Genomic DNA, 15838 nt, shown 5'->3' with positions numbered 1-15838 from the left:
CACGACTGTGACTGCAGCATTTTAGACACTCAAGGTAGACTCATCCACCCTAACTTTCAGACAACTAAGTATGAGCTAGTTATCCTCAGCTTTCTTTATTATCAGCGGAGAGAAATGTCAATTTCTGAAGCAATTCTTCTGACCCATTTTCCTCTCCCAACTATAAAAAGAGCTTCAAGTGACTAGCTCAGACTACAAACATCTAACTCTCAGTATACATGAAGCTTTCAATAAAAAGCATTCCTCACATGGAAGAATTTTTACCATGAAGATTATGAACATCATCATCCTCGCACTCTGCCAAAGGTGTGGGTTTAGCCACTTGTACAAAGAATATCTATTTGCAAAATGTTGGCTTTCACACATATGGTTCCCTGTGCTTAGAAAATTCAGTTACAGAGTACCTGAATGCCCTGACTAGATTCTGTGAAAATGTTTTACAGCAGACCCGCTATTTTATCTGAAGACCTCCAATTTTTACAACCAACTCCATTAATGAAGTCAACAGACTTGAAAGATTTTCTTCAACAATGACAATTTGATAATTAAAGCAGAGTTAAGCCAAGAGATTAAAGAAATTAATTCAGATGCTCCTAAGTGGCTAACACTGTCATTTTGAACAGCCTTTTGGTAACAAAAAGTATTGTATGACCAATAATTTCAAACTTTTTTTTTTTTTGGGGGGGGGGGGTGGGGGGGGTGATCTCTACAGACAAATAAACATGGTCTCATTTTAAAAGCACTGTACCTGCTGCTCCCATGAATTAGCATAAGGCAAGGAGCAACTTTGCACGAGACACAGAAAGGGTCAAAGAAAGGCAGAGACCACACATGACAGCAAGCACCAGAACAGTACTTTTAAAGCATGGAAGGGAATCCATTTTGTACTCTATGCCTAAAAAACATTGAATCACATTTCACAATGACCAGGGTTTCTTTAAGAAAGGACAGCGTTTGCCCAGAGATGGACAGGAGGAGAACAGTGACACAGCCCAATTCTGAACTGGCAGGGAGAAATGGCCAGCAGCACAGGAGTAACTGGAGTAGGTACAGAATTCTGTCAAGCTCCTCTTCTACTACCTAAAGAGAATAGTTAATGAAATGGTGCAGAAGTCAAAGAAACAGTCTCTTCTATCCAGCACACATTCATAAACATATTCATAAGTAGAAGGCAGAAAAGTGCCTGTGTTAGCTTTCGATGGGAAGGAAGACCCTGTAAAGGAGCAGAGTCATTTACTGACTTAAGATACAGTTTGAGGACATAAAGCCAAGGAATTTTAAATGCTCGACTGTTCTGCCCCGTTCAAATCTTCAAATTCAGAGCCACCCTGCTATTTAAGTAGGAATCACAGGGCTTGAAAACTGTACCAGCAGCTGCTAAAGCTAACGAGCATTCACACTGCTGCCTTCTGCAAAAGTTGCAAGTGACTGCGATGCATTGCTGGAAACACTGTCAAGAGAGAAAGGCTATATTGGAGTGCTGCACTCACAAGGGCAGATGCTGCATTTGCAAGGTCATCCTTGCACTGACAGGGATGCAGCCCACACAAATTGTGTAACTGGAAAGCACGCCTCCACGCTGCATCCTACCGGCACTCTTCCAACAGAAAGGTGGGCTCACAGGGATACCAACCCTCCTAACCTGCCTTGCTACGTGTCTCTGCATCAAGCTTCTGAGGGCTGGGAAACAGAATTGGGGAAACATTTAGAAACTATTAACTCCAGGATGACCTAGCTATCAATACAGGTTTCATGCAGTGGTTTCAAAACACAGGCCTATGCTGTATAGTAAGTAAAAATAACATCTTTTTACTTGGGTTAAATATATGTGAACAGGTAGCCATAACGCCAGACCGGACAGAGAGCGCTAAGTGTTCATCTCACGTGACTTTATAGGACAAGCAGGGTCAGCTGGTTTCAATTCAGGTACACTCACATTCTCACAGTAAGTTAGCTGCAAGCAATGGTGTATTTATTCATTTATTTTTGAGAGTACCAAAGCACAACTACACCATTTTTATATGAAATACAAATTAGAAAGAACCTTGCAGCTTCCTGGGTGAATCTCTACACCTGACTCTTTTCATGCTTCAGGAGTTTCTTTCTGTTGTTTCAGTCTGAGAAGGGGAAGGAAGCTTGCAGGATAAGGACATGCATTTTTACTTGTTTGCTGATCTAGAGACAACACAAACTTGAAGTTCCATCATTTAATTTGCAGAAAGACTTTTCAGAGCACAATCTCATTTTAAAAAGGGAGCACGATTTCAATACATCCCTCTCTAAGGCTGAGGAAAACCATAGGCTATTTCAAATGTCTCCAAAAACTTTGTTTAAACTGTGGCATAGAAAATGGTTTCTAAAGACTCATGTTTAAATTCCCAGAGTGGCATAGAACACTGCACAAAGAATCTGAAGATGCAACTCACTACAGCGAACAGCAGGTCCTCTCACTGTGCACAAAAAGAGCTATACAGTAAGCAAAGATTAGCGACACACAGGCTGAATTTCAGCTTTGATTGTGAACAACCTGAACGCGTATTTGTTTGCACGCTGTGATTTAATGCTAACAGATATTAGCGTAACAGATGAAGATTGAAGTTGCCTCTAGTTGGAAACTTGCAAACTATTTCAGAAGTGAGTCAGTCTATCCTGCTATGACTGTTTAGCCCAAATCAATACTGTAAAAAACCATTCGAGTAGAGATTTCAATGCTTTTCCGACAAAACCATGGAACTCAAATTTAATTTCCAGACTCACCTTTGCTTCTAGGACCCTCTTCCGAGCTTTGAGCTCTGCTACAGCTCTGTCTATGTCCACCTGGGGAGCTTTCTCTTCCTTCAGCTTCCTTACCAGTTCTCCCTAGAAGGGGACAAAACACAAGATACAGATTCTTTCTCTGAATGCCATAGGTGAGAACTCTCCTTCTTTCAGCTCCCCTGGCAATCCAAAAAGGAGGGGTTTGTCCTGCCTCCCTGCTCTCCACGCAGGTCTCAAGAGGCTGCTTCAGTTGGTAGAAGTGAGAAACATGCATTTGAGAGTTAGCAGAACTAGACATCATTACAGAAATTCAAACCCCCCTCCACCATGATTAAATCCCAGACCTGTTATTAGATCTCAGTGTGTAAATATACTCCTGTATCATAAAATCATTAAGGTTGGAAAAGACCTCTAGGATCATCAAGTCTAACTGTCATCACTTCACGGCAGATTTCCACAAACTCTATCTTTCTGTCTTTGAGCATGAGCTACGTGGATTCTCAGATGGTTAATACAGGCTTGTCCTCTCTTTCTCAGTACTAAGGCTTCTCTTCCTTCCACTCCTTCCCTTTTTGTATGTGTAAAAAAAAAAAAACAACCACAAAACAAAAAACTACAAAAACAACCTTCCAATGCCTAAATATTTCAGACCACCAAAACCCTGCAGTGGGCTTACACCAAGGTCTTGACCTGAGTCAAACCAACATCACCTTGTTATGATTCCACAAAGACTCTTTGCCCTGTGGGGATGATTCTCCCCCTTCATCCCAGAGAAGCGCTCAACCCCTAAATACCCAACAGCATGCTTTTCTGAACACCATCCTCAGCAGTCATGCCCAGCTTGCTCTTGGAAATAAATTAATTAAGAGTCTTCCTTTCAGTCCACTCTTCTTCAGCCAAAACCAAGGTCTAGAGAAGGACAAAGGAGCTGACCCAGGAGGAGAAAGCAGAGAGATGTCACTGCCTTTTCAAGTGGGAAGTTCCAAGAATGGGATGCTCCAAGTTCACCATTTTTCTTGCATCTTGTACTTTGCCATTAAACAAAGGGGGGGGGGGGGGGGGGGGGGGGGAACAATCCAAAGAGATTACAACGTTTCCACAATACCAGCTTTCTCATAAATTCTGAGCTTTTCTGACATTAATATTATAGGCAACTGAGAAACCAAAGAGAAGAGAATACACAGACTGCCATTCAGTAATCAGATTAGGAAAGCTAAAAGTGCTTCAGAGACTAATGGTTTCAAAGGCTAATTTTATTAATAAAAGGAGGAAGACTCAAAAGACTGCATTAAAACAAACACAAAGAAAAGAAAGAAAAATAAGAATCCTGTCAGGCTCCCTAACCCCTTCGGCTACATGTACAAAACAAATCTGCTGTTTCCTTCCTGTTAACTAGTTATACCAAAACGTTTAAGTTTCACTCTAGAGCTGAGGACTTCAACTGCCATTCCTGGGTAACGTGGCAGAGGGAGGGGTCTGGTCTCTTTTTTTTCTTTTAAAGTAGTAAGTCCGAACTGCCTTTGTTGAGCTAGGGGGTCGGCAGTGGAAAAACATCAAGGTAGCAGCAAAGCAGCTACTGCTGACTCAACAGAGCTATCGCCCTGCTCATTGCTGAGCATCTAGAAGCAGCATACAGCAACTCTTTGTCCTGATCTATAAGTAAAAGAGTATTCAGACACATGCAAGGAGAAGAAAAAAAAACACAACTGAAGCAAATAATAATGTTTGCTGACAGGACTCAATCTAATTAAAGCTACGAGCTCAAGCCCAACCCAGAGGAGGAGTGCACAGCAGCACTCGATGTGGCAAATTTTGCTGCAGTTTTGTCCCACAGACCAGTAAAGCAGAGAGGGATCCACCCCTGGATCACGGCAGCTTATTGCATCAGGCACTGCTGCAGGAAGATACGCTGCTCACTTTCCTCTCCATAGGTTAAGAGTCCCTTAGGTTTAATTAAACCGCTTCTCCACAAGCTGACAGGCAGGGTCTTCTGCATGTAAGGTATCAACTACCCCAATCTTCGTGACTCCCTCCCCTTCCTCTTGTGCAAAGACCTCACTGAATTACTACTGTCAGCTGTACAATACAATGTCCCTGGTCCCAGCTATACAAATTTACCCACAAACCTTTCCTTGGCACCCCACACTCCTGTCCCAGTCCCACTGGCAGCCAGAAAGAAGGGGTGCACTGACACTTTAAAGGCATATGACAGCACCCAAGATACAGGACTTTAAGATAAATAAATTGGCTAGTTCTAGAGATGATCGTTTTATTTGCAAGAAGCTCTCTTGCCAAGGCATTATGCTTTACAGTGATTCATAACAAAAACTCATTGAAGTGCTGGTATAATTAGAGGGCCATAAATCCACTCATTTAATGGGAAAACATGCACAAATCTACAAACACCTGGGACACACATGTAGCTATGGTTCAGCTAAGCAGAATGATGCAGATTCAGCCACTTAAAGAAGGTATGTGGGGAGCCCACATGCATAGGTCTTGCTGCTAAAGCAGGGAGGAAGGGGAACTCCATGAGCTGTGAGCAGGCTCCACTGCCAGTAACACACACAGCAAGGGAACCAAGATCGAGATTCACTTAGGAAATAAAAAGACAACCAAATCCTTCTCAGGTAAAAAGGAAGATAATAGCTTCATCTGCAAAGGAGACAGAAAGAGAATGAATGCAATGCAGTCCCAGCTAACAGGGGACAGCTACATACAAATAAGAATGATGAAATGGAAAACGTGCAAAGGAATTAATATCCCTTACTGCATCGGGCAAATATGCAACTCTAAAGAATATAATTCACCTCCAACACAAGCTCAGCTCTAGAGGGAAGTCATCGCGTGACCCCACTGGATGAGGAAACCTACGCGGGCTGTTTTATAAAGAAAGCGTGAAGCTGCGGGGCTGTAAAAGCATGACAGAGTCAGTCCTAGCTTGGGCACAGAAGGCACACCAAGCCCAGGAGAGGAAAGCCAGGTAGACTGACGCCCAGATCCAGTTCTGCAAGGCAGCTCTAACACACACCATCGCTACGGGGAGGGTAATCCACGGGAAACCTACCCAGGCGGCCACCCACGCTCCCCCTGCCAGCCCCCTTCTGTGGGGCAGAGCAAGACCCACCCGAGGGGAGGCACCTGCAGACCCCCGCGCCCAAGGGAGGCCAGAAGCCCCCGGGGCAAACCGGAGGGACCCTCCGCCGTGGGCACCGGAGGGTGGCCCGCAGGGCCCCGGGGGGCTGAGAAACACCGCGCTCGCTCCACGGTGCGGGGGTGAGCAAAGCCCCCCTCCCCGATCACACCCCACGCAAGCTGCCGGGACTCGGGGCGGGTGGGACACACACACACGACACCTCCCCACAGCCCCCAGCCGGTGCACCGGCCGGCCGCCGCGGGTCTGTCACACACCCGAGCCCCTCAGGCGCCACCCGCCTCAGCGGGACCCCCCCCCCCCTCAGCCAAGGGTCTCCCCTCAAGCGAGCCCCCCCCACCCAGCCGGGGGTCTCCCCTCAGCCGGGCCGAGGCGGGTTTACCTGGTGCCGCACCGCCTGCCGGAGGGGCGCGAGGAGCGCCTCGGCTTGCGGGCCGTCCATGAGGGTCGCGGCCGGGGCGGGCCGGGAGCGGAGCGGGGCGGCGGAGCAGGGCGGGCTGGAGAGGCGGCGGAGCAGGCGGCACAGCAGGGCGGGCAGGGCGCTACGGGGCGGCAGCGGCATGGAGAGGCGCGGCGCGCCGCCCTACCCCCCCCCGCATGATGAAATCCCGCCCGGCGTAAAAGCGGCCCGATTCCCCGCCGCCGCACTTTCCGCACGGGCAGCGGCCGCCGGCGCCGCCCTGCCCCGCCGCAGATTCGGCACGGAGCCGTGATGGCGGCCGCCGTGATGGCGGCGGCGGGCCGGCAGGGGGCGCGAGAACACCGCCCCCGCAGCGCGCGTGCTCCGGTGGGAGAGCGCTGCCCCCACCCCCCCTAATCCCCCACGGGTGTGCGCGGGGAGGGGGCGATACCTCCCCCCCCCCCCCGTGACACTCCCGCACCCCGCGGGTGACGCTCCCCACCCCCTGAAGTGCAGATGGCCCCCTGCGGGGGGGGCGCGCCCACCACCCCTGAGCACCCCAGGCACCCCCCCACACCCCCCCCACAGCCCCCACCCCGGGGTCGTGCACCGCCAGCACCCAGCCGGGCCGCCTCGGCGCGGCGTCCCCGTGCCCCAGAGCCGCGCCCCCCGCCGTGGGGCTGGGAGGCGCTGGGGGCTGAGGGGGGCGAAGGGGGGAAAGGATGTTATTTTTTCAATCAGCTGCAGCATTTGAGCTCCAAAAGCTTTGTAGTTTTTGGGCTTGGCGGTGTTTTGCTTTTCACTGATCCGCAGGCTTCCCTCCGCTGCCCGGGGACTGCGGCGGGGCGGGCAGCGGCCCGCTGCCGGACCCCTAAGGCTGGGCTTAGGGCAGGAGGCCGAACCCTGCTCCCACCTGCAGGCACGAGTGTGGTGGGTCTTCCTTGGGAGGAAGGGCAACCCGTGTTAGAAAGAGGAGCCCTGAGGAGCACCGGTGCCACAGGAGAACTTCCCATCCCTGGGGATTAAAGCTCTCCAAATACTAGTTACGTAACGCAAAATTAACGACCAATTTTAAAAAGTATATAATCTACCCACACACGTTTTCCCCACTGCCCCCCCCCCCCCCTCCTCCTCCTCCTCCTCCTCTCACCCTCACCCCTTCCCGCAGCCTGGCGCCGGGAGCATCTGCTCGACGTGATGTTGGTGTAATTGGAGTATTCAGGCAGCTATTTTGTACCTGTCTGTTTATTTGAGAGACAGCCTCAACCTGGTAATGAACGCGTCTGAATATTTATCTGCTTGTTCTGAATGGTATATTTGTATTTCAAATGCTTAATTGTTATTTTTATTTAGCTGCAAATTGCCGGTTTTATTTCGCTGGCATACCTACTTGGGAGCCGTTCTAGCGCGAGGTTAACGCTGAGCTTTTCTCTATTCCTAAGAAGTGTTTTTTTTTAATTAATCCAATGCTGAGAAGAGAGTAAGGACTCTGCAGCCCTATCCTAGATTGTGAATCAATCAAAGACATAAAAATAGTGCAATCAGCCCCAGGAGAAACAGGATCATGTGGAGGAATCGGGAGAGGGCAAACCAGCTGGGACCATGGAGGAAATGTAAGCAGGACCTGGGGAGACAGGAAACCCCAGCTAGCGGGAGCAGGTTGGTTCTCCTGTGCTGAACCTGGAGGACCAAGTAGCAGCGCTTCTCCAAAATGCCTTTTTTCTCCCCTCCTAGAAGATTTCCTCCCTTTCTCCTCAGCAGAGCGGGGTTGGTCCCCAGGGCAGCAGCGTGGAGCTGCAGTGAGGATGGAGATGGGCCAAGCTGGTACCTTGAGCCTTTTTCCCTCTATAAAATCCTGCCTTGCACACGCTGCTGACCCCAGCAACATCTCTCCTTGCAGATGAAACATGCCTGGGATGGGTTCCCAGCACCATGGCCAGCTGGTACAGGACAACCTCAACACAAGGGCCAAGAAGACCTTCTCCCTGCCCATTCCCACCTAGCTGGGGGTACAGCTCTTTCCCAAAGGGCTTTAAAAAGCATTGGACTGAGAGCACCTATGGAGCAAGACCAAGCTGTAAGACCTGGCCTTGTGAATAAATCCTTCATGACACATGTGATTGCCCATGCCCTGGGCTCGCACAAAGATGGGACTGTACAGTCAACTTGAACTCTTAGAGTCGTGGGGTTGTTTTTAGATAAAGGAACGAAGCAATAAAAGAAAAAAAATAGGGAAATAAAAAGGAAGGTGTACACGTTTCGTGAGCAAGGTTAAAGGAGGGTGAGTAGGGAACGCACAAGGAAACCCTGACTGCCCCTTCTGCAGTGGTACTGCTGAAGACTGACAGCGTGATTTATGCTCCTCGGACCCAAGGCTCACTGCTGGATCCTTGCTCGGTTGTGCGGGAAGGGAGCAAAATTAGGCAGTGTTTTGTACCAAACCATAGCTGCAAACCAGACACCGTGAGCAAACTGGACCCCTGAACTGGGTCACACCCTGGGTCAGCTAGACCCTAGCTCCAAGCTGATTTCAGTGGGAAGGGCTACATATTTCTGAATTATCAAAAAAACCTAATATCAGAGCTAAAAATAAAACTTTATATCAGTGCAGAGCTGCATGGAAGGGCTTCATGCATCCACTAGGGTCTGTGGACCAGGGCACAGACCCAGTCTGTGCCTGTCCCATCTCCCCCATCCCCTGGGGTCCCGAGGCACTGCCAAACTGCTCAGACCCCTTCCAGGGCAGAGGATCTCCTTTGATCCGATGCTGCAGAGAGCCCCATGCCTCATGCTGGTTTGCAAAGACGCAGCGCTGACTCCGTTTTTGGCACCGCTGTGGACGGGTGAACCACCAGTGCCCTTGGGCACACCATCAGCCCTGGTTAACATCTCATGACTGTCCCAGCTTTTCCTCTCCTTTTAAATCTGGTCCCAGCTCTTTGCGTTCAATAAGTACCTTGTGGGGGGGCAGTCTGAGGATGCCCATGTTGGGACTCTGCTCTGCAGCACCCCCAAAAGGACCGTGCGGGGCTGTGGGGCAGGACGGGACTGCAGGGAGCACATTATTCCATCGTCTTCTGGGGTGGGCTTTGAAAAGCCATCTCCATTTCCTTCCCTGGGTATGAGGCCATGCTGTGGGGATAAAGTGAGACGTGTCACTCCTGTGACACAGGGGAGCCCCCAGCACAAGGAGGGGGGGAGGGGGATTTATTGCATGAGGGAATCAGCAGGAAGAGGCAAAGGAAGAGAAGGTTCAGACATCCCCCCCCCACACACACACTTTTAGCCTGCAAACTTTTGGATGCAGAAACAGATACCAGCACTCCCTGAAAGCTCTGGGGGGTGTTAGGGGGATATGGGGTCACTGAAGGGAGAACAGAAACGTGGCTGTGTCCCCCCCCGCTCCTCCCCTCTGGGTCCCCATCAGGGCCGGCAGCAGGGTGGGAGCAGCGAGGTCACAAAATGGGAGGCAGGAGGGAGGCTGCAGGAGATGGGAAGGGATGAAGAAGAGGGGAGAGCCCAGCTCCAGCCACGGGGGATTTCTTTTAAGGCATGGAAAGGGGGAAAAAATCCCCTGCAGAGGTGTAGTAAGGAGGGGGAAAGGAGCCATGCAGGCGGGGGTAAAAAAAAAAATACACGCAGGAGGGCATGGCTCCTTGGTTCAGCCTGGCTTGTCAGTTTGCAAATACATTTATGCTCCACTGCACTTCTTCTCGGTGCATTTTCCTGGCAGATGCACAAGACGCCACTGGCAGAAACCCCCCGAAACCCCCCGAAACAGAAGCCAATCCCCCTCCATGCAGAGGAATGGAGGGGAAAAAGGGTGTCGGAGGGGTTTGGGCTTTGCTTTGGGGTGCTTTTCTCTGCCTGGACTGCGAGGGTGGGCACCCCAGCCTGGGCCCGGTGCCGCTAGATGGCAGGGGCCCCTCGCCGGCTCCGCTCCCCGCAGCCCTGCCGCGGTTCCCGGCCCCGGCACGGGGCCCCCCAGCTTTCCAGCATTCCCGCTGGGTTCTTGGGAGGCGCAGCGTGGGCCAGAGTTTCCGTGCCGGGATGCTTTGCAAAACCGAGGGGCACCCGAGCCCAAGCGAAAGGGTCTTTCGCAACGCGGGGAGGCGGCGAGGACGGTCCTCCAAGGCTCCAATGCCTCCGGGCTGCCTTTCCCCAAGACAAAAATCCTCCCTTTTCCTTCCCTCCCACCCCCGCTTTTGGTTTCTCTCTGTTTTTCTTTTCTGTTTGTTTTTTTTTTTTTCACTCTCCCTCTCCAAAAGGCTGTCTGCTTTTCCCTAGCTCATTTCAAGCATCAAGGTAGCAAAATCAGACAGATGCATCCCTCCAAACACAAGCTGAGCCGCAGCAACGTGCATACAAGGTTCAAGATGATTTCCCAGCACCAGGGGATTTTCAGACTGGCAGTAAACTAAGCAGGGCCTGAGGCATGTACATAAATGGCTTAACATGGCTTTCCTCTATAGGGCTGCATTTTTTTAGCCTCCAAAATAGGGTGACTGCATCGAGACTCCTTCTAGGGTACAGCCCCCAGCTCCTGTTTTCCCCCAAGCCATGTCTGGGGGCTGTCTGGGGAGAGAAACAGCCGGTCCCATCCAAACCCATGGCACAACATGCAAATAACCATGGGATGAATCTGTTCCCAGACCCTGTTTTCATCTCTCGGTGTAAAGTTAGCTGCCACAACCATCTCTGCTCCTTTCGGTGCATCCCTCCTCCTATGGACTTTCCAAAGCATGATGCTGCTCTGTCCCTGGGCCCCAGGATGTTGACTGCAGGGAATGGTGTCTGAGGGTGTGTCTGCATCGTGGGGCTTCCACATGCTTTACTTTAATCACCCCTATTTGGGATCAAAGAATTGGATTATCTGGTGGGGGGACAGAGGCATTGGATTTTACTAAAACTCACCCCCTCCTGGGACAGGGGTCTTTTAAGACTGAAATAGGAAGCGCAAACCTCACCCTCAGTTTCCTCTAGGGTTTGGTTCTTCCTAAAGGTTTCTCTTTGCCAGAAATTTCTTTTCTGCACCCCTGGCCCTGATCCAGCCAAATACTTAAGCATAGGCTTAGCTTCAGACTGCCTAGCCCCCTGCACTCCTGCAAGTGCCTTCTTGGATGTGTCCCCTTGCCCCTTTTTGCCTTTTGAAAGCTCGTGCCCCTCCTTGCTCCTGCTGTGAGGTGATGGATCTCCCCTTCTTGCTGCTGGCAGTGGCAGGCAGGAGTATCAGCTTGTTTTACTGTGCATCAGCTATAAAACTAGCTCCATACCTGTGCAGGGAAGGAGTTATCAAATCTACAGTGTATGCTGTGAGGGCCTGTGAATGCTGCATGTGAAGATCTGGGGTCTTCAAGCATGAGCACCCAAAGCCCTGAGAGCTAAGGGCTGTGGCTCAGCCCATCCGCATGCTCTCCACTCTTGTCACCAGGAGATGGTCAGGTAATGCATATGACAATAGCACTCATAAATATTTGGTACTGGCTGAGATGGCCAAGCAAAATCCCAGGGACCTTCAGGGACCCCAAGACTTGTCCCCGTGTCAATGATGTGCCCAAACACCCGTTCTCCAGAGACTGGGACCACCAGTTAATTTTGGCACAGGCCACCAAAAAAGTCTGATCCATTTGGTCAGACCCACCCAACATCTTGGACCCAGGCGGTCTCCCAGGTTTGGCAGCGCAAGAGCTCTGATAGAAATTCAGGTTGTTTTCCTGACCCTTCCTCTGCTGTGAATTTAAATTCTGCAAGCCCTAATGCAGGGAATTGAAATGCATATTGATTAAGGGCCTTTTATAGATGCCTTGCAGAGAATATTAAAAATAATTTAAAACTTGCATTCCAGTATTAATGACTCTTGTCTCCGGCACTTTGCAGTGATTCAGTCTTGACTTTCAATTGAAACGCTTTAGTTAAGACAAATTCCTTCAGCCAGAGAAGATGAAGTGCCCCTTCAGGTGTGTGCCGCAGAGGGGCTTTAGACCTCGAGGTTCCCAAATTGCGAAGCAGCTGTGACACTCCTGGAGAGGAGCCTCTGTCCTTCAAGTGGGTGCATGTAGGTTGTCCTCCAAGGAGCCATTTCTTTGGACTTCCCCTCTGGGCACCGCTGATTTGAGCGTGGGAGGGGACGGACGGGACTGCAGAACAAGTGTTTCACTGCTCTGGCACTCAAGGCAATCCCAGGGGAAAGAATAATAACCTCCCTCGGCAGTCAGTAACTGCACCCATGTGTAGCACCCAGAAAATGATAGCACCTCAGTGCTGGTGATGCTCTTACATCCCACTTCCGACAGCACCAGCACATACACAGGCCGAACAAATCTGAGGCAATTATTGCTGTCACCAGGTTGAACACCCCATGCCTCCTTAGTCATGTTTTCTTCTGCCTCTACATCTGATCCCAGATGGCTTGTTCCTAGCCTTGAAGCTCAGGTCTGAAAGGGCACCTTGGCTTGGAAACATCTCCCAGAGAGGAGGTGACATTGTGTAGAAGGAGCAGCAAGAGGTGTCGCCTTGGGACTGACAGGATGAACACAGCTCAGCTTGGTGCAGACAGCAGCTTATTTAATGTTTGCTGGCTCCATGGTGACTGACATAGGAGACGGGTCCGCATTGCGATTTGGTGTAGAAGACCAAGATCTTGCATGTTATGAAGACTTATTTCTGTGTTATCCTCCTGCTCCATGACTGGAGCCTTCAACATGGCATGGGAGGGGGTTTGTCTTTGTATTCCCTTTGCCTCCAAGGAGAGACGAGCCCGCAATAAGTGCAAGGCCCCAGACTGGTGGTATGGTGTCAGATCCAGTGCTCAGCCCACCTGGGGCCAATGCCTACATGGAAAGCTGGAGCGACAGCAGTCCTCACTCTGATTTTTGTGAACAGCGAGACAACCGCGTTTGTGAATCCGCCTCCTGAGCTCTTAAAGGAAATCAATATTTTCCATCCAGTCTCTGGTGGGACAGGATATTGAAAGGTAATCAGTGCCTTCATGGCCATGCATGGGTCCAGGGCTGGGGGGGAACTCCAAGACCACAGGGATTTCCAGGCCACATTGCATCAGCAGAGGATAGGAGAGTGTGTCAGAGGGAACCTCTGACCATGAGAGCTAAAGATCAGCGACTGGCCATGACCTATTACAGTTCTGGCTTTAAAAAAATCTTACTCCATCCACTGATTGCATGCTAAATGATCATTTGATTTTTTACAACTACATGTAAAATGTGAACCAGCTGGGATCCAAAGTGCTTCTCTCCACCACGAGTGGCTTTCCTATAGGTCTGATCAAAGCCACCAGTCACCGGACCCTTCCCCAGGGACTGAGTTGACCATCCAAGCCATCGCACATGCAGTACAGCACCGCTTCGTATGTACATCCCCTGAGGAGTCACAACCATAAGCGCAATTCAGGTGGTGAATAACCATAACCCCACAGAAGGATGTAAAGAGAAAATATTTTGCCAGATGCTGCAGGTTTTTTTCCTTAAATATTAATTTTGTTCCTTCTCTGTTTTTAGCTTATTGGTGCCTTCCTTGTCCCACCCATCATGAAGAAAGCCCTTCATCTTGTCAACCCAAAAATCAATTTCTTGGCTACAGCTGGGATAAGCCCCAACCTTCACTGTCCTGCTCCTCACAGTGACTCTCCTGAGGTGATGCAAACCCTAAATGGACCCAAGCAAATTTAGGGACCCCTTAAATTTGAAGATAAACTCCAAACCATTTAGGCTGAATCCGCTAGAAATAAGCACTGGTTTAATTTCATATCCAAAGAGGGTCCATGGCTCCTTTCCTCCCAGGTGGTAAAAATACTGTTGCGTATCTGATTGTGCCATTGTGGTGTTTTACAGGGCAACTGAGTCAGGCTGTGCTTCCAAGGCTTGTTGTTCTTGTTGTTGTTGTTGTTGATTTTACCTTGTGAGTCACACACTAATGGGCTTGAGTCTCTGGGTCAAACGCTTGACTGGAAACCATGGGGTTCATCAGACAGCAAAGCAAGTGTTTGCCCACGTGATGTCAAGGAGTTAAAAAATCATGATCTATATCTCCAGACCCCAAGCTGAGGCATCCTCCAGACTCAAGGTCCTCGTATTTGCCTAATTCTCTCAGATTTTTAACCACTAAAAGCTATAAACTTTTAGGTAGGCAAGAGTGCATTCATACATGTCCTGGCTATCTTAAGGAGCATGTGTGGTGCTGTAGTCTGGGGGTATGAAGAGGACCTTGGCAATGACTGCCCAGACTTTCCAAACTGTGGTGTTTTGTGCACATGGGTAGATCTGAACGTAGCCCTCGTGAAAGAGCCCATCAAATAACTAGACACATCTTACCCTCTTCTCCTCCCCAAGCTCCAGTGCTTGCAGGTGATAACAGCATTACTGCAGGGCCTCCAGCAGGCAGTAATTTATGATTTTAAATGGTGGTTATTTATAATAAATGCAGCATTCAGATGGAAAGGTCTGAATTACTCCTCTCATCACGCCCTAAAGTGGTTGTGTGCTTGGAGACACCCTCCCCATCACCATTGTACCACAGCACTATACATCATTTTCTGAAGTGATTTTGAAATGAAGTGACTTCGCCTTTGCTTTGGAGTCAAGGACTTTTGTTGTTCAAAGAGAAAGCAAGACCCTGGCCCCTCCCTCCCTCCCTCCCTCCCTCCCTCCCTTCCTTCCACTGAAGGTAAAATTTGGAGTACTGAAGCAAATGAGAGTGGTGGTGGTACCCTTTGCAGAGACAGCACGTATTGCGTCCCGGCAGTCAGTGCCCTCATGCCTCTCCCATCTCAGCAACACAACCCCACAGGCCAGGATTCTGCTTTTCTTCTCCCTCAGGTCCTCAGCAGCAGGTGGTGGTAGGTGGGATGGAAATGTCCTGCAGGTGAAGGGCCCGTTGGAGGATGCCATGCCTAAAGCTGAAGAGCAGCCACACAACACCACCTGATGTTTTCAACCTCATGATTCTGAAATGTCTTTTTTAAAGTCTGGTGAAAGTTTCCTGAGTGGAGATACAGCTGCATTGCTATAATCCTAGGCAGATCCATGTTTGCTGAAGAATCTCACCTTCCTACGTAAAAGTACTCAACCCAGACATTCCTCACCACTTAGGGCAATTCAGAAGCCAGAAGTGAACTTGTATTTAGTTATCTGGAGTTCATTCACACCAAAATCAATCAATCAGAGTGAAATGTCCTACCAGCACAGCCCATAATTCACGACTGTGTTGATTTCTCTCCTAGGCTACAGTGACATCAGTAAATAACAAAAGACTGGATCCTGTCAAAGAAAGCAAGGACAAGATATCAGAGGTATTGGGAAAATGCTCTCCAAGGGACATGAAAACTATAACAGCCTGCCATCACCCTGCAGGAAAAATAGAGTGGAAGCCCATGAGATTTAACTCATCAAAAATGTGAGTTTAATGCAGATTCGTGTTTATAAATTGTAGCATCTGGAGTTTCCAATGAGTGTGACCACATCCTCCTTGAATTCAGCAGGCCTTTAAAAGTGAACCCCAAAGGAAACACAGAA

At 49.7% G+C, this 15838-nt stretch overlaps 1 protein-coding gene across 1 annotated transcript in view; it reads right to left on the bottom strand.

Moving 5' to 3' along the window:
* Positions 1-6540, bottom strand: part of GARS1 (glycyl-tRNA synthetase 1) — a 29077-nt gene extending 22537 nt beyond the window's left edge. The window contains exons 1-2 of the mRNA XM_064445132.1: positions 6294-6540; positions 2758-2859 (exon numbers count right to left, since the gene is read on the bottom strand). Of these exons, the coding sequence (XP_064301202.1) occupies positions 2758-2859; positions 6294-6473 (282 nt within the window). The 5' untranslated portion in view covers positions 6474-6540. The remainder of the gene's footprint in view (positions 1-2757; positions 2860-6293) is intronic.
* Between the last annotated feature and the right edge of the window lie 9298 nt (positions 6541-15838).

The sequence above is a fragment of the Phalacrocorax carbo genome, chromosome 2, assembly GCF_963921805.1.
Source record: "Phalacrocorax carbo chromosome 2, bPhaCar2.1, whole genome shotgun sequence".
Classification (NCBI taxonomy): domain Eukaryota; kingdom Metazoa; phylum Chordata; class Aves; order Suliformes; family Phalacrocoracidae; genus Phalacrocorax; species Phalacrocorax carbo.
This window is presented reverse-complemented; position numbering and strand designations above follow the sequence as displayed.